Source organism: Lissotriton helveticus, chromosome 3_1 (assembly GCF_964261635.1).
Source record: "Lissotriton helveticus chromosome 3_1, aLisHel1.1, whole genome shotgun sequence".
Lineage (NCBI taxonomy): Eukaryota > Metazoa > Chordata > Amphibia > Caudata > Salamandridae > Lissotriton > Lissotriton helveticus.
Genome location: NC_136061.1, coordinates 1386153361 through 1386172181, shown reverse-complemented (window position 1 = coordinate 1386172181; position 18821 = coordinate 1386153361). Strand labels below are relative to the sequence as shown.

The 18821-nt window shown below is 45.2% G+C and overlaps 1 protein-coding gene across 1 annotated transcript in view; it reads left to right on the top strand.

The window, feature by feature from the left end:
- The window catches only part of SEMA5B (semaphorin 5B), an 827217-nt gene that overhangs the window by 782612 nt on the left and 25784 nt on the right, over positions 1 to 18821 (top strand). The window contains exon 22 of the mRNA XM_078682030.1: positions 3407 to 3612. Within this exon, the coding sequence (XP_078538156.1) occupies positions 3407 to 3612 (206 nt within the window). The remainder of the gene's footprint in view (positions 1 to 3406; positions 3613 to 18821) is intronic.

Below are 18821 nucleotides of genomic sequence, written 5' to 3'. Positions count from 1 at the left end.
TCAGGGTCAGTTTTGGGTTTTTGGATAAAGGGGTATTTTTAGGGTTCAGGGTCAGTTTTGGGTTTTTGGGCAAAGGGGTATTTTTAGGGTTCAGGGTCAGTTTTGGGTTTTTGGGTAAAGGGGTATTTTTAGGGTTCAGGGTCAGTTTTGGGTTTTTGGGTAAAGGGGTATTTTTAGGGTTTATGGTCAGTTTTGAGTTTTTGGGTAAAGGGGTATTTTTAGGGTTCAGGGTCAGTTTTGAGTTTTTGGGTAAAGGGGTATTTTTAGGGTTCAGGGTCAGTTTTGGGTTTTTGGGTAAAAGGGTATTTTTAGGGTTTAGGGTCAGTTTTGAGTTTTTGGGTAAAGGGGTATTTTTAGGGTTCAGGGTCAGTTTTGGATTTTTGGGTAAAGGGGTATTTTTAGGGTTCAGGGTCAGTTTTGGGTTTTTGGGTAAAAGGGTACAGGGTAAAAATTAAATATAATTAAATTTAAATTACATTAAATTAAATTGATTAAATTAAATTAAAATAAATTAAATTAATTAAATTAAATTAAATTAATTTAATTTAATTTAATTTAATTAAATTAAATTACATTATATTAATTTTAATTAAGTTACATTTTAAAAAATATTATATACTTACCAATACTTACGTTGTAATTGTATGCGTTGTAAAGGTATATGCGTTGTAAATACATGCGTGGTAATGGTACTTCGTTGTAATGGATCCTGCGTTGTAAAAATTGCGTGGTAATGGTAGGCGTGGTAAAAGTATGCGTTGTAACGTCATACATCCTCTCTGAACACCAGGGCAGACAAACTCAAGCGTCAATGCCTAGCACAGCACTAATGACATCTTTGCCCAGAGGTGGTGCAAGGTCTTTTTCAAGAGTGGGGAGTTCATTGGTTAGATCTGTTGGTCACTTCTGGGACAGTGCAATGTCATCAGTTTTGTGAGCTGGAGTTCCCAAAGCGGTTCTCGCTCTGAAACGCTTTTCGTCTCACTTCCTATATGCCTTTCTGCTGATACCACTCCTGCCCAGAGTTCTTAGGAAGATCAGGAACGACCTGGCCCAAGTCAATCGCATGGTTCCAGATTAGGCACAGAGAGATTGATCTCCTGATTGGTATCAGGCTGCCCCTTCAGGAGGATCTTGTATTGCAGCAGCTTGAGAGTGTTCTGCAACCGAATCTTCGCACTATCCAGCTTCACGCATGGAGATAGAGTGGCAACAGTTGACAGCTTTCGAACTTTATTCCAAAGTTAACTGCCATTGTGACAAATTTGTGCATGGTGTGCATCCAGAAAAATTGAACCATCTTTCTGCACAGTTATCCCAGGTTTGTCTCTTAGTTCTTTATTTGGCCAGTAGGGCTCTGCTCTGGGCACTGTTAAAGGTTATTTGTCTGCCATTTCGGCATTATTGTAGTTGCCGGACCAACCTTCTTTGTTAAAATCACCCATTGTGACTAGGTTCCTCAAAGGAATACAACACATGTTCCTCCCATAGGCAATTCATCGTGACCCAGTGGGACCTTAACCAGGCTCTTACCTTTCTCATGTGTGCTCCCTTTGAGCCATTACACAACTGCCCACTTCACTTGCTGACTATCAATACGGCCTTTCTAGCGGCCATAACTCCAGCCAGGAGGTTCAACGAACTCCAGGGCCTCTCTGTACACTCAACTTTTACCTAGACAAGATGGTTCTGAGGACCCATGCTTCTTTCTTTCCAAAGGTTGTGAAACTTTTTCATGTAGGCCTAAACATCACCTTACGTACCTTCTTTGCTCCGCCTCACCCTTCTATGGAAGAGGAGTGACTCCACCATCTGGACCCAAAAAGAGTGTTGTCATTCTACATTGATCCAACAAGAGAGTTCCGGGTTGATGATCAAACCTTTTTGAAAGATATATTGGAGCTAACAAAGGGAAGGCAGTGCAGAAACTGATCATCTCATGATGGATAGTGCTCTGCATCAAGATCTGCAACACATTAGACAAAAAGCAATCCCCTGAGGGCTTGCAGGCTTGTCTACCAGAGCCAAGCCTGTGACCACTGTTTTAGCTTGCAAAGCTCCTGTCCTGGATATCTTCAAGACAGCAGCATGGGCGTCCTTGCACTTGTTCACCAAGCACTTCTGCCTGGATGGTCAGGTCCATCATGACAAGCACTTTGCCCATTCGGTCCTGTAGGACTTTTTGGTCTAATGTGTATGCACACCCACTTCCTGGAAGGAATTGCTTTGGTATCTATTCTAAGGTAAGGATTCTGCAGCTAGAAGTCTCTATGAGATGAACAAGTTACTTACCTTTGGTAATGCCTCCCCGGTAGAGACTATCTAGCTACAGATTCCTTACTGACCCTCCCACTCTCCTCACTCTGCGAACTGATTCAGTAGGGTCTACCTTCTGAGGGCCTTAATAATGCACACCAGTTTGTCAGAATTTGTCATGGCTCCGTGCTTCTCGTGTGAAAAGTCTCAAAAATTAAACTGACGTCCACACGCTGATATGGCGCCTATATAGGCACTGCACATGTCCCATCCATCATGAATGGTGCTGACGCGAGGCCAAATAACGAGCCCTACTGGCGCAAAGGGGTATTGCTCAAAAATTTCCAGACCTAGTTTGACACCTGGTGAATATTCGCAGTTAAGGAATCTGCTGCTAGATAGTCTTAACCAGATAAGGCGTTACCCATGGTAAGTAACTTGTTTCATCAGCACTGCTCAGGACAGGCATTTAGAGAGCACAACCATATCAGCCTGATATTCCTTTATGGTGCTGCTAAGGTTAATCGGTTCTGTTACCCACTGTTGTAGTAGTGAATTAGCGGATTAACAATGATCTGGTTCACACTAATGGCTCTCTAAGAGAGCTATGCATGGTATGTTTAGTAACTAACAAAGAATTGAAGAATAATGTAAAATTTGTGATGTAATTGGAAATGTCTAGTAAACTATGAATGGTCTTTAAACAAAGTAAAGTGGGACGCAAATGATGAATTAAAGTCTGTTTTTAGTTAAACTAGTCAATAATTTTGACATCTGAAAGGATGTTATTGCACCAGAAGGAGATTAATCCATAATTAGTATTCAATTGATGTTTTATTTTTCATATATGCTACAGTCCCCCAGTCCCAACAATTCTCAAGTGACAGTCCCTCATTTCGTAGGCTCACAATGAATAAAAGGCCTTCTGTAATCCGGATTCTCAGTTTTCTTTATTTTTCACATGGAACACTGAAAGTGTGAGCTCTGAACTGATTAGAACTCAAATTAAAAATGGTTATGTCACACACAGTTGTATGCTTATTACAAAATAGTTTGATGTTACTATTAACCAAAGGCGAAATTCTTTCTTGTAAACTGGTTCCCTCTGTGTCTTTTTGTGACCCTGTGGTACTGACTCTCTCCCTGCCAGGGTTCAGCCTGATCCACCTCATCGCCACTGGAGTCTCGTGCTTTTTCGGTTCGAGCCTGCTCACCTTTGTGATCTACGTGTATTGCCAGAGGTGCCAGAGGCAGTCCCAGGAATCCACGGTCATCCACCCGGCCACACCGAACCACCTACACTATAAAGGCAACACCACGCCCAAAAACGAGAAGTACACACCTATGGAATTCAAGGTAGGACACCTGCAAGTGATGAATGGCTCAATGTCATAGTTTTCTAAATTTGCCAGAAAGGATAAATAGATTCAGGTAGTTGGGATAATGGGAGGAATTAAATGAATGTGGATAGGCCTCCCAGCGTACCAGATAAAGAGATTGCAAATGGTCCAGAATGCGGCTGCGAGATTGATCAAACACGTCCCATTTAAACAACCTATTTCTCCACATCTCAAGGAATTACATTGGCTGCTGGTCACCAGTAGAATAAAATTTAAGGCCCTAACCCTAGCCTTCCAGGCATTCCAAGAATCTTTCCCCAGCCATCTGAAGCTGAGGCTTGGAGCGTATAAGCAGTCTCGCTCACTCTGTTCTAGCTCCCAGAACCTGCTATGCATCCCACGAGTAAGGAAGGCACGGCTGGGAGGCAGATCCTTTATGCTCAGGGCTGCCATGCTCTGGAACGCCTTGCCAAACGCTCTGTAACAAATCAAGTCACAAACCATTTTTAGGAAGGCAACCAGAACTTGGCTTTTCAACCACGATTAAGCCCCTGAACCCTCTGTTTAACTAAGGCTGCCAGCACGCCACCAGTTGCTACAGCGTCGGGACACCTCTTAGGAGGTAGCTGTTCGCACTCTACAAATGACAGTATTATTATTATTATGCATGCTTTGGTGAAATTTGCCAATACCTCTGCTCATCTCATTCAGTGGGTCACCTACTAGCCGATTGGAATAGCAGAATTGTGCAACATTTCACGCTTCTCTGATTCTGTGCATGTGTACAACCTTCTCTTCATATGGAGAATTATGACATTTACTGAAATTTGCTAATCCTCCCCAAATGTATTCTTTTGACTATTCTTTTAACCTTCTGTGCTTTTGGGAATTATGAAATTTAGGGAAATTTGACTTAAGCTCCATAGCCGTATTCCTTTTACTATTCCGTGGCCTCTGTGAATTTTTAGGGTTTGGTATGGATTCATCAGAAGACTGCATTTGGCCAACTTGCAACACCACCTCTTTTAGTTTCCTGTACGAAAGAAAGATGGCCGTATTTGTATTATGGAATGTAGGAGCTGAATCAAATTTAGAATAGTTCAGCTTCAGTGAGATTACAATAGGATGCAAGAAATGCAGCAGCAGCAGTGACTCCTAGTCGCTGTTGGAAAGCAGACACAGACTTCAGTTTGCGGTCAACTTCAGAAGGGGCGTGGATCATTAATTAATTAATAGTGCCACGATGGCCCCTACTTTCCCCAGTTCCTTAAAGCTCCTTCCATCAACCCAGTGCCAGTTAAGGACCTGTGGGCGCACTGTATAATGCTGTTCTTCAGGGCTGATGGCATCCAAGATGTGCTATTCTGTGCAATGTCTCTAATTTGTCACCCGTGAGCTCTCACAACCCTGACATGAAAGCAATTGCGACTCTGACCAGTGAACATATTAACGGTGTTCACTGAAGGATGAGCATGGCTCTTCCTCATTCTTAGATGGCAATGTTTCAACACTAATTAAGACAAATTTGAATACTGTCAATTGTGTACATCTATTATGTTCAAAACATTGTGATCTTCTCCCAAGACTTCACTATCCACAGTTTGTGGTTGTTTGTGTGCCCCCCTTACCCATTGGCCAGTTCGCCTTCTATGCTTCTCACCCAGAGATACCTGAGCTGGCTGGCCATGGGTGCTCTAAAATACATAGGCTGAAGACTCCAAAGAGAGCTGGATAAATGTTCAGTGCCGGAAATTCCAATATGAGGCACCTGATAACACGATGTCAACTGAACAGTTACTATAGTTCAAATGGAATAGGTAGAACTGAACTCCAATTGATCGATAGGTTAGAACCTCGAGGAATTGGTTTCTCTTACACATGTGGCGCTTATCTGCTCAGAGCTGAAGAGTTACAAGAAAGCAAATGGCTACATATCAAAGAAATACTGTACATCGCACGCAATCCATCTTACAAACTAGGTAGAGCGATAAGATCTCTTAATAAAATGCTCAAACTTTTTCCACATAAATCACCAGATATCCTACTTGTCGATGGTCTGCGGTTAATTACATTGATCTGGTTTCCAATAATAAAGCAACTTAGAGGAAATGTGTCTTCTATATTTATTTTATGTAAGAGCATGTCCAACTGGTGGGTCAAAAGATAATTGTACCGTAAAAGTATGTGACAGGTGCAATAACATGTATGGTATATAGATAATCTTGAGGCGTGTTATATTGCGTGGAGTTAATTGCCATTTCTATAGCGCATGGTCTGCAAGGGTATGACACTGTAGTACTTTCAACAGTCTGGGTTGACGTAAAATTGACTCCAAGGTTTCTTTCACAAACCCAAGTCTGGTTCAGCAAGTGATGACGTGTTATGGGCACTGCATTCTGCAAGTGTATCGGCTTGGTGGTTATGTTTTATTCATTGAGTCATGGGAGCATGAGACTGAGTTTGAGAGGTGAAAGCGAAGGGATTTAGCAATTGCTTATGAAGCATCTAAGCTGCCACACCCGACCATTGCCCAGACAATGGAAGTGGCTTAAGCATGTTGTCCTTGGGCATGAAAAAGATCTGTTATAGGTTACATTTGTGTGTGGTGTCCTAACTAGTGTGTTCTGGTTTTGTAATGCTTGTGTGAAATCTTCTGCCTAATGTGTTCTGTTGTATGTTTATTTCTCTGGCTGTTTCTTGGTGCCAGCATCTATTAGACATGTGACAGCTTTAACGTACCATATTAAAATATAGACTTACTGTAATCTAGGCTGCAAAAACTGACTTTTCGGCTTCTGCACACCGGTCTGCCCATCAATGCATCATTGGATGCCTGCAAAAATGTCACTACTGTCCGGGACTTGACCCCGAATGCTGCTCAGTGCATTTGCAGGGCTTTCCTGAATCTCAAAAAGTCTGCTATATTGTAGGAAATAAGAATGTGTTATTTGTGTCAAGGATATCAGCAGCGGCCACTCCATTAAGGTGGAGGAGCACCGCCCCCCCCCTTCCTCGCCACAACCAGCAATTAAAATGATAATGAAACAGGTTTTAAACTCGTTTTATTATGATTTTATTTTAATCCACTGGACCTGCCCCCAGGACTCTGACGAGTCGTGGAGGTGGGTCCAGTGGATGACACTGCTGGTGAGGGAGTGGTGGGCTCTCCCTTCACTGTACATGAGGCTTTGGCTGGCCCTCTCAGGCCGGCCAAACACCTCATGCTCAATGAAGCTCTCTCCATCCCCAGCTGCATTGCTAGGGCTGGAGAGAGCAGGCACTGCCTTCAGTCTGCCTGGGAACGCAAGTTGCTGGCGCTTAGTCCAATCCCGACGGTGCTTTCAGGCAGCGTCAAGATTTGCTGCAGTGCATTCTGAGAGCCTGTGCCCAGAATCAGGAAGATCGCGATGCGACGGGAGATGGCAGCAGCAGTTCATTTTTGGGGGTGTTTTTGGCCCCTGAACTTCCCCACCATCCCCCTCACCTCCCTCCTCCGGCCAAGTCCGCCACACCACTTTGGCAGGGGACGGGCCGCTACTGAGGATATTTCTTTGTAAATTTAAACAGAGCAGCATGAATACCGCCATCAAGAACTTCCATCAGCAATATATTTTCTTAATTAAACAAACTCTTGCAGTGTAATGGACAAAACTTTAGCAGCAAGTGCCCGATAAGGCCTAGCGCGGGCTTGTCCACTGTGGGTCTTGTAGAGCCTGATCCATATCGGTCTGTCAGGATAACCACTGACTGCGTTAATGTGTTCAATTTAAATTCACTATTTGTTAAGTTATCTGAGGTGGATAACATGTAAATCGGGGATTGTTCTGGCCCTCCTTGAGCTACTTGGGCCATCACTGGCTTGTACTAGGTTTCAAATTCAACCTCTTGCTTTATGTCCACTCATGGGAACCCCCTCTCACCAAGCCTCAAACTAGCCTTAGATCTCCAACCTTTTCTGTAACCAGAGCTACTTATGTTAAATGAAACTGTTCCTGAGCTAATAATATTGTGGGCCCTGTAATAGCAACAACATCAGACAAGATTATTTGGCCACATTATACAACATTATTGACAGAGATCATCTCAGTGCATCAGCACGGTTGCCAGCAGTAACTTTAAAAAGTCTGTCAATGTGGAATCCTTTTACATATGTACTACATAACAGCTGTAGCTGAAATGCTCATGGCCCCAAGGTAATAGTATTAGTAATAGGACTCGCCAACGCCACATGATTTATCACTTGGCTTTAAAAAGTATTTAGGAAATTCAACCATTTTTCACCAAACATCAGCTTTTGAGCTCTGAAAATACATAAATGTTTATCTTGAATAAACACTTTTTTCGATGTGGATATAAATATATTCACATCAGCCAAGCTTCTAATTTAGCAGAGTGGGCTGCACACAGGGGAGCTACTCAAAGGGAGGTGGAGAGCTACCAGTAGCTCACGAGCTACTGGTTGGAAAAGCGTGACGTAGACACACTTTCTCCAAATGATAAATCACTCGTTTGCCCCGATGAGCTGCTGTTGGACTCGGAGCCCTCCTGCGCAGGCGGTCATGGTACTATGCTCGTGTGAGGTGAAGCGTCGTTAACAGTGGCTTCAATGGCCCTCGCTGAAATGCACGACGGCCTCGGTGGCGGGCCATAAAGTTCAGACATTAGTCAGGCGCCGATGAAAAACGCGGCCCAATAAAGAAAGTTATAAAGTGTTCTCCCCTGGAACGGCGCGGCTCAGTGGAAGATTTAGCTGAGGTCTTTAGCCGGAAAGAGAACAGTACTGTAAATCTGGCGGGAGCGGACATTCTGTGCGGGCGCGCTTCTGGTAACACAAAGGCCTCTTACCGCCTTCCTTGAAACCCGAACGCAGAAAGAACCATTACGTTCACAATATACTGGTGCCGATTCGATTTATTTTTTTAAATCATTTTGCCGGGATACCAGCCCGTCATTAGGTTCTCTTCACTATTTCATGAGGCGGTGCGCGAACTTTCGTCTGCTGAACGTGTGTTTTTTGTGTAGGGAATTATGATCATTTTTTCAACATCTCTCATAGAAGTGTGTTTCCTTTCTATTCTTCATTAACAGCTTTGGTTGTCATTGTATGGTGGTGTCCCTCTGCGTGGTGATTGGTCTATTGTTGGTGGTGTGATAAACAGCTTTTGCCATTTGCTGTACATGCTCCAGCAGGTGGCGGGGGAGGGGTGTCCGGGAACGTAGTACCATTGTAGTGAAACCAAGCACTGGGAAAGGCAACTGTTATGGATTTGTGCAGTTAAAAAATGTGACCAAGTATCGTCTCTTTCACGCACACAGCTTGGGCAGGAGGTGTGCGAGCTTCCATCACACGCAGAACCGGCAGGTGTGTGGCAGGACAATCGTGCAAGCGTCTCTCACAAGTACAGAGGAGGGAGAGCGCATGTGAAAACAATGCACATTTTCTGTCCAACGCAGGCCTGGTAGACGATGAGTGGGAGCAAAGCTCACCTTCAAGAGAACAAGAGCAGAGGGACTGCAGCGTCCCATCCTTCCCGTACACCTCAGATTAGGGTGGCCAACTGGCATTGGTGCAAATTCAGGACGGTGAGTGTAAAAATTCAGGACAAAGGGTCAAAATTCAGGACACAAATTCAGGACAGGAGGTCAAAATTCAGGACAAAACTTCAGGACAATAGGTACGTTTTACAGACACATCAGAGATCGCGCAATAGTATATAAGTAAGCCCAGCCATTTCCAAACATATTCAACCATTTGCAAACCTATCCATCATGTATCCTTCCATCTATCATTTCACTCATCCATCCCTTCATCCATCCCCTCATCCATCCTTTCACTCATCCTCCATTATCCATCCATCCATCCACCCTTTCACCCTACCCATCTGTACACTTATCCATCCACTCTTCATCCCATCCATCCATTCACTCATCCATTTACCCTTTCACCAATCCAGCCAACCTTTCACTTACTAATCCTTCCACCCATCCACTCTTTTAGTCATCCATCCATCCTCCCTTTCTCTCTCCATCGACCCTTTCACTTAGCCATCCTTTCTTCCATCCATCCATCCACCCACCCATCCATCCATCCATCTATTCATCCACTCATGAATCCATCCATTGACCCTATCACTCATCCATCATTTCACTCCTTCACACATCTATTCATCCTTTTGTCCATCTACCCTCCCTTTCACTCCATCCTTACATCCACCATTTCACTCAAACGTCCATTCATTCACCCTTGCCCTTATCAATCCATCAATCCATCCATCATTTCACTCATCCACCTACCCACCCATCATCCACCCAACCATCCACCCACCCACTCATCCATCCTTTCACCCACCCACCATCCAATCCACTGATCCAACCTTTCACCCACCCACCATCCACCCACCCACCCACTCATCCATCCATCCATCCTTTCACCCATCCAGTCATCATCCATCCTTTCACCCACCCACTCATCATCCATCCATCCATCCTTTCACCCACCCACTCTCCATCCATCCTTTCACCCACCCATCATCCATCCATCCATCCATCCATCAATCCGTCCTTCCCCTCATCATCCATCCATCCTTCCCCTCATCATCCATCCATCCTTTCCCTCATCATCCATCCATCCTTCTACCCACCCACTCATCATCCATCCCCTCATCATCCATCCATCCTTCCCCTCATCATCCATCCATCCTTCCCCTCATCATCCATCCATCCTTTCACCCACCCCTCATCATCCATCCATCCACTCTTCCCCTCATCATCCATCCATCCACCCTTCCCCTCATCATCCATCCTTTCACCCACCCCCTCATCATCCATCCATCCATCCCCTCATCATCCATCCATCCATCCTTCCCCTCATCATCAATCCTTCCCCACATTATCCATCCATCCATCCTTTCACCCACCCATCCACCCATCCCCTCCATCCATCCCCTCATCCATCCATCCACCCCCTCATCCATCCATCCCCTCATCCATCCATCCTTCCCCTCATCCATCCATCCTTCCCCTCATCCATCCATCCTTCCTTCCCCTCATCCATCCATCCATCCTTCCCCTCATCCATCCTTCCTCTCATCCATCCTTCCCCTCATCCATCCATCCTTCCCCTCATCCATCCATCCTTCCCCTCATCCATCCATCCTTCCTTCCCCTCATCCATCCCCTCATACATCCATCCTTCCCCTCATCCTTCCATCCCCTCATCCATCCATCCTTTCCCTCATCCATCCATCCTTCCCCTCATCCATCCATCCTTCCCCTCATCCATCCTTCCTTTCATCCATCCTTCCCCACATCCATCCATCCTTCCCCTCATCCATCCATCCTTCCCCTCATCCATCCATCCTTCCCCTCATCCATCCTTCCCCTCATCCATCCTTCCCCTCATCCATCCTTCCCCCTCATCCATCCATCCTTCCCCTCATCCATCCTTCCCCCTCATCCATCCTTCCCCCCTCATCCATCCTTCCCCCTCATCCATCCTTCCCCCTCATCCATCCATCCTTCCCCTCATCCATCCTTCCTTTCATCCATCATCCATCCTTCCACTCACCCATCCATCCATCCCATCCATTTATCCTTCCCCTCATCCATCCATCCTTCCCCTCCATCCATCCTTCTTCTCATCCATCATCCTTCCCCTCATTCATCATCCAGCTACCCTTCCACCCATACATCCAGCTATTTACATTTTCTCTCCATCCTTCCCCTCACTCATCAATCCATCCATCCTCTCTCGTTATCCATTTATTCAATCTTTCATTCATCCATTCACCCTTTCACTAATTCACCCAGCCATTCACCCATCCCTTCACTTACTTACTCGCCCACCTTTCCATATTAATTTTGAGCTGAGCCCTTTTGAGAAGAGGCCCATCAAGAACTTCACCCTCGCTGTAGGGGCCGTTCCAGGACTGGGACAGAAGCCACCCAGGGCGGAGACAGGATCCACCACAGGGGAGGGAAAAGAGCCATCACAGGCGCGGGTGGACTGGAGCCACAACATTGGGGGACAGGAGCCATCACAGGCGGGGGGTGGACTGGAGCCACCACATGGGGGGGACAGGAGCCATCACTGATGGGGAGGGCAGGAGCCATCACAGGAGAGGGAACAGGATCAACCAGGGTGGGCACAGGGGTGGCCATGCAGTATTCTAGTATCATCTTGGGCTCCTCGCCCCCTCCTGCACAAGACAACGAGAAGACAGGCTCTCTGTCCAAAATGCCATCCCCCACTGTGATGTACAGTACTTACAGGAGATACTCTAAGAGAACTGATTGTCCTCCATACTTTGTTAATCAGTGTGGGTGCGATTGTGCCATTTCTTTATTGTATTACATTATAGACTGCATGTTTGAAGAACCGAGGTTTGCTTACAATTTAGTGACAGTAATTAAGCTCGGTGAAGAGAAGCACATGCTGCCTTGGTGTAATCAGGGGTGTAATCTGGCCGAGTCTCGGATGTTTGGGGCCCTGGGTAGAAATGGAATTGTGAGCCCCCCTCTAAATAGCAGAGACATGATGCATTCAGGGCTGTTTGCATGTGAATAGGTGCCGCTGCTCCTGAACCTGCAGCCCCTCCCTCTCAGTCACCTTCGAAGCACCTCTTAACAGGTCATCAAGGGCTGGAGGTGTGAGGGTTGCCATCCCGCTGTGCCTCTCCAATGCTGCTGAGTATCTGAGGAGCTTTGGTACAGCATCGGAGTGAAGAAGGGAGGTGGGTGCAGGTTGTGCCGGCTTTAGGGTGAGGCAACCGGTGCCCTGTTTAAATCACGGACAAATGGCGTCCGTTAAAGAATCCTTCACGGACAACGGACAGACGGCCGAAATTACGGACTGTCCGTGAAATTTACGGATGGTTGGTCACCCTACCTCAAGCCATCCTTATGGCCAAGTTTACATGATCCACACTGTTGCTGCTCAGAGTCTATGCACCGATCTTGTAACGTTGGATAATTAGTGATCCATTAACTTTCTGTTCATGACCTATTGACCTCTTTTGCAGTTGGATCATAGACCCTGCACCGTACTACAGTATTGTCTTTTAAGTGTTTACTGGTATCCACTGATCTCCATGGCAGCTGGATCAGAGTCCCTCTGCACCACCCTATCCTAATGTCTATTTGAATGTTTAATATTATCTTTAGACCTGTGTTGTAGCTAGCTCAGACTCAGCACTGTCTTATATTTTTGTCTATTTGAGTGTTCTCTGCTACCTTATGATCTCTATTTTAGTTAGATCAAAGACTCTACACCACCTTATTCTACTGTCTAGCTGAGTGTTTACCTGTATCTTATTGCACATGATTGTTATCCTATTATGCTACCGTGCACTATACTGTACCCAATTACTATGTCTACTCACCCTACTGTAAAGCGCTCTGATATCTGCTAAGATCTTGTTCGCGCTATATAAAACTTTGAATATATATATAGGTAAAAGATGGCACTGGTGCATGCTGCCCTCTCCGTAGGCCTCTCTGTGGACCCCTTGCTGGATGACCGGAAGTAGGCAAACACTATGACTGGACTCCAGAGAGAGCAAAAGTAACTTTGGGGTGCAGATGAAATCTCAAATAAGCTTTAAACGATTGTTAAAACCTGAGCTTGTTATAAACATGGAAATCAATAAAATAAACTTTGAATGACTGTTACAACTTAGGCTCTTTTATAAACCAAGCATCTTTTACACCTGGTGATGAATAGAGGGTGCATTCCCCCAGGCAATGTACTCAGCCACTCATCCGTTCTTGCTAGATTCTCCCTCGCTCAATCCTGAGGAGCCCCTTTCAGTCATTTCATCAAGACTGGCATTAAGGGCTGCTCTCTCACGCATGCACTTGGGATTGGCACTGAGACTGTGTTCTGTGGGAGAGTCACAATCGCAGCTCAGGGGCAGAGTGGGAAAGGGCGAGCGTATGTGCATAAGTCTAATTGTAGCCCCGCTTCGGTCTCAGATGATACCAGTCCCCACAGTGGCCCAGACTTCGGCAAAGGCTGCTTGCAGCACGTGTGCCCAGGCCAGTCTCGTACTTGCACTCCGAGGACTTTCGGGCTGAAGCTCATCCTCACCTGAATGTGTCTCTAGTTCTGCAATTGTAATTGCATTTATCTAGCACTTAAACCCCGTGACGAGGCATTGAAGCGCTTTTTTGGTCAGTAGTACGCTAATCCAGAACCCATAAAGGATTAGTGGTGAATTAGTATAGTGAAATATGAAAGTCATTTGAGCGGTGGATATGTTAGTCAGTTATTTGGATTGAGAAGGATAGTCGAGGGATAGATGAGGAAAAAGGTTTGCATTTATATTGCGCTTGTTACCCCTGATGAAGTGTTGGAGAGCTTTTTTGTTGAGTAGCACACTTTCTGTGCTACTCCGCTAACAATTGAACGGAGAAGATGGGGGTTCACCAGGAGAGGTTCAGAGAGTGAGAATCATCTCCTACATCGTACCCCTTCATGCATTTTGCAAACTCGGTGAGACGTCTGAGCAGCACCTTTAGTGTGTATGCATGCTTGCAGTGTATGGTCTTATGATCCTGGCATAAGGCTGCATCTCAGTGACGTATAATAACACCTAAAGAAACAAACTGTACAAAGTAGACTTCACTAGCATGGCCTCACCTTTTGCACCTTGTCTAGATCTCAATACTTCACATGGATTATTACTACTAGCTTTAGAAGGCATTTCTAGCAAAGCACAAAGCAACATCTGGAATTTTGGATGCTCATCAGGGGTACTGTTGAGTTCTTTGGGTTTCAATTGCTGATATATTGCCCTCGGTTTTTGTTTCCATCCTCTTGCACCAAAGGAGGAACAGAAGTTCCCTGAAGAGGAGGAACTGATTTCCAGACCTGCCAACTCAACCTGCGCCACCGTGTGTCATGTGATATCAGTTATCTTCACACTGTCCTCTGGTGAAGAGTCAATATCACACAGTCAGCTGGAAACTCTGGCAGACACCAAGTTTACTGCTCATTGTGTGAAGCAGGGGTCCCAGACTGTCAAACAATTATTCATAAAATGATGAAACAACAGAGTTTAAGGAAGACATTTTTCATACAGCATATGAATTAAGGGTTACGTTGTATTTATTTCACAGGGTAACCAGGCAAACCGATTAATGGTTCAAGCAAATTGTAAAGGTTCATTTGCAGTTCATAAGCATATTAGTGCCCACATGGTGAGGGGGTGGGAAGTGAAGTGAGGGATTATTATGTGAAAGAAAGTGACAAAATACATTAAATAATCAATTGCACATCATTGATTAAAGATTTTTCTATATATATATATACACTGGTCTCCTGAATTCGGAGCCAAATCCAAACGGAATAATTCACAATCAAAAGTCAAAAAGAACAATATCTCCTATCTATGGCTGTATAAATCCTGTGTAACCATAGGAGTATATATCAGGAAAAAACGTCTACGTTTCGACCCTATGTGGTAGGGTGAATGGCCCTTACAAGGCGGGTCTTCGTCAGGACAATGGAGCAGTGGGCAGACCTCCTTTGGAGTGGAGGGGCGCTGCAGTAGCCTTGGATGTAGGTCGTTACCGCAAACAGGTGTTCTTCAGTCCCATTCAATTCGTCACGAGGGGTGTCAACAGATCTAATCTTGTCGAACACGGCGCTGGCGTGGTCTCGAGGCAGTCAATGCAAAGCGACTCGCGTAACCAGGAAAAGTTTTCCTGGTTACGCGAGTCGCTTTGCATAGATAGGAGATATTGTTCTTTTTGACTTTTGATTGTAAATTATTCCGTTTGGATTTGGCTCCGAATTCAGGAGACCAGTGTATATATATATAGAAAAATCTTTAATCAATGATGTGCAATTGATTATTTAATGTATTTTGTCACTTTCTTTCACATAATAATCCCTCACTTCACTTCCCACCCCCTCACCATGTGGGCACTAATATGCTTATGAACTGCAAATGAACCTTTACAATTTGCTTGAACCATTAATCGGTTTGCCTGGTTACCCTGTGAAATAAATACAACGTAACCCTTAATTCATATGCTGTATGAAAAATTTCTTCCTTAAACTCTGTTGTTTCATCATTTTATGAAAAATTGTTTGACAGTCTGGGACCCCCCTTTCTCCATAATAACTTATCACTCAGGTCCCAATGACTATCTGGGTCTGACCCTGTTACTTGTTAACATTGTGTGAAGCAGGGCACAAGTCGGGGGTACACACTGGTAGACAATGACCACCCACTTCTTTCACGGGGTGGACGCTGTCTCCCCTGCCAAGACGTTGGGCCCCACTGAAATATGCTGAACTTGTCCTGGTGTGATTTTCAAACACTGGACACATTCAGCAGCGCCTGCACTTTTCCAGCAGCAACTTGCAGGCAGTGAGGGGCTTTATTTTAAATTTGAGCTGCATGGGGCCAAAACAGAGGCTGACGTTTAAGGCTGAAGTTAAGGGCCATCAGGCCTCCTTTTGTTCTATCCTTGCTGTGAGCGATCTGGAGCCTCACACCAGATGCAAATGCAATGGAGAGGAAACAAAGGCGTGCACAGCTTGTTATTGAGTACTCATCGCATGGTTTGCACTTTGTTCATACCCTGTATACAAGAGATGTGCATGCACTGTAAGTGTGTCACATTTGTTAATCTGTCATAGTATTTACCCAAATAATTTAAATATCACTATTGGGTTCTTTCTAGCACCACTCATCCCAATGCAGAGTGTCAGAGCGCTTTACATCACGCGTACACGTTATACATTGACAATAAATCACGTGTAAACTAATGTACAGGATGTGTTACACAAGGCAGTGAGGACTATGTATGAGCTGTGGAAGTCACATGTCTTTCCAAGCTCACTGTGCTTTATTATAAGGATTACAATTTATGAATTGTAATAACAAAAGCATCTATATGTTAAAAGCAGTAACCCACTTACCTAGCTATATAAAATAAAAAATCTGCCTTCTGCACATTGGATGATGTGCTGTGCAGGAGGCAAATAAAACCTCTGTGCTACTTTGATTGAAAAAAAAATGGAACTAGACAAAGCACAGATCTATCTAGCAAATGCTTAACCTCCAAAGTTATCTTACTATTATTGTTTCCTGAGATTTATTGGGCACACGAAGATTTCTGCAGCAGGTGTCTCCTTAACCCCATAAGATATTTTAAAATGCAGACTTTGCAACCAATTAAGCAGAACAGATTTACTGCTTCTCCTTTCTGCCAATTTCTCTGCAGCGGAGTTAAAAAAAGAAAAAATGTATAAATTGGGGCCCAGATTTTGCGCCATGGTTGCGTCACATTGTTGGCACAACCCCAACTGAATATCTTATTTGTTAAACCTCATAATGCGCTCAAATGAACTCACGACAGAGCTGCTAAATATATGTGTGAGGTGTTAAGATCTGATGTCACTTCTTGTGATGTCACTTCCCATGAGGTCACATACTGCGATGCCACTTGTGATGCAGCACCGTGCTGTCACGTGCCACGATGTCACTTGCATAGTGCCTAACTTGGTTAGTCCTCCCACCTCTTTAACCACATGGGTGCTGCTGACAAGCTCAGCTCGTCATGGCCGTTGGACCATTCGCACGCGGGGCTAATTTCCCCGCTGTGCTGAACGTTCTAAAAACGGGTGTGGCCGTGACCAGCACGGCGGCGCTGCACGCGGCCCCCCTCCCCCCCGCACAGCGGGGGGAAAACACCCCGCAGCTAAGGGGTTAAGACGTGTGCACTCGTGTCGAGACACTGCAGCCAACATCGATCAGAGTTTGATCCCCAGGGTGTCAGCCGCAGCCTCAGAAGCCTTTGTAATTTGTTTTGGGGGAAGGGGGGGGGGGTGGGGGGATTTGAAGTTCTGCCTGAGCAGTGCAGGTTCTAAGCATTAGCCCCTCTCCTTGGCCGCTCATCTTGTCCATGGTTGGGCCACCTGTGATGGGCTTAAACTCCGCCCCCCACGCAAGAGCCTGCCCCTTCAAGGCCCCACCCACTCATCTAACTTCAAGTTGGCAGGTCTAGCCTTTCCTGATTCCTGCTGTTAGAATTGCATAGTGGAAGTTAAGAAGTGGCGCGCTGCACCTCTGGCTGTCACTAAATGACCTGCATTATGGCCAAGCCCCCGCTCCCCACTGGACCTGCTTCTGAGGTTATTTTGTCATGTCATCTTTTTTAGTTCAAATACATGATTTCACTTTATGGCCTTCTTGCCTCTGTTCTCGTCTAGTATCAGTATCTGAGGAGATTATAAAAAGATGGAGTGCGGGGATGCATAAACATCTGCATCCCACCCCCCCCTCCCCTTTCAGATTAATCAGCCTGTCTCTCTGGGAAGAGCGTCTGTCACGGTGATAATTGTAGCTTGGGGTGGGGGGTGGCAGGTGTATCCTCGCCTCCTGGAGGTGTCTCTGTTTGTTGATGGCTGCACTTCAGTGGGGACGTGGATCAGCTCTGACGTGCTGTGCAGCTCATGCAGAAAAAATTAAAGCGATTACTTCAAGGACTGAAAAATAACGTGACAGCTTTAAAACATGTCGTATTTTGGAGCACATGAAACAAAAGGGGTTCCTGTAAATTACTTAAGAACTAGATATGTCACATTAAAAGATTTTTGCCGTGTCGTTGGCATTTTTTGTTGTTCATTGCCTTTATCTTGGGTACCTACTTAATCTCCAGCTCTGTCCTGGCGCCTACAGTGTTTGAAAACCATCTTCATCATTAAACTTCTAAAAATGTCTCTGAGTGCACCTGCATCTGTTCCATCTGCGTTACACACAGGACCTCTTTAAAACAATCTTCTGTGTAAAGACCTACTAGCATACTTACACTACTTCCTAAACAAAAATTATATCTTTTTGTCTCAGAACACAAACTATTTTAATTGTAACCGCAAAGCATGACCTGCCTGACGGTTTTTCTAACATATTTTTCCTGCGCTCTTCAAGGTCCTTAAATTCTGTGTTAAGGACCAGGCAAGTCAGAAGCATGTGTGGGGCCCTAGGTAACTAACTTCATGCGGGCCCCTCTAATGTTTCAGCACCAGGGAGCAGCTCTTTCACAAAAGAAACCTTGTCCCTGAAACATTTACAGGCAACTCCAGCCTACAGCACTGCCAAGTGGCAAAGGCCATTACCTGCCTCATTGCCTGCTTTTGCATAGTGGTGCAGGGAGGGGGCGGAGCCTGATGTGACAAGTGTTCAAACGTGACCTGTGACGCGTTTTAAGTTG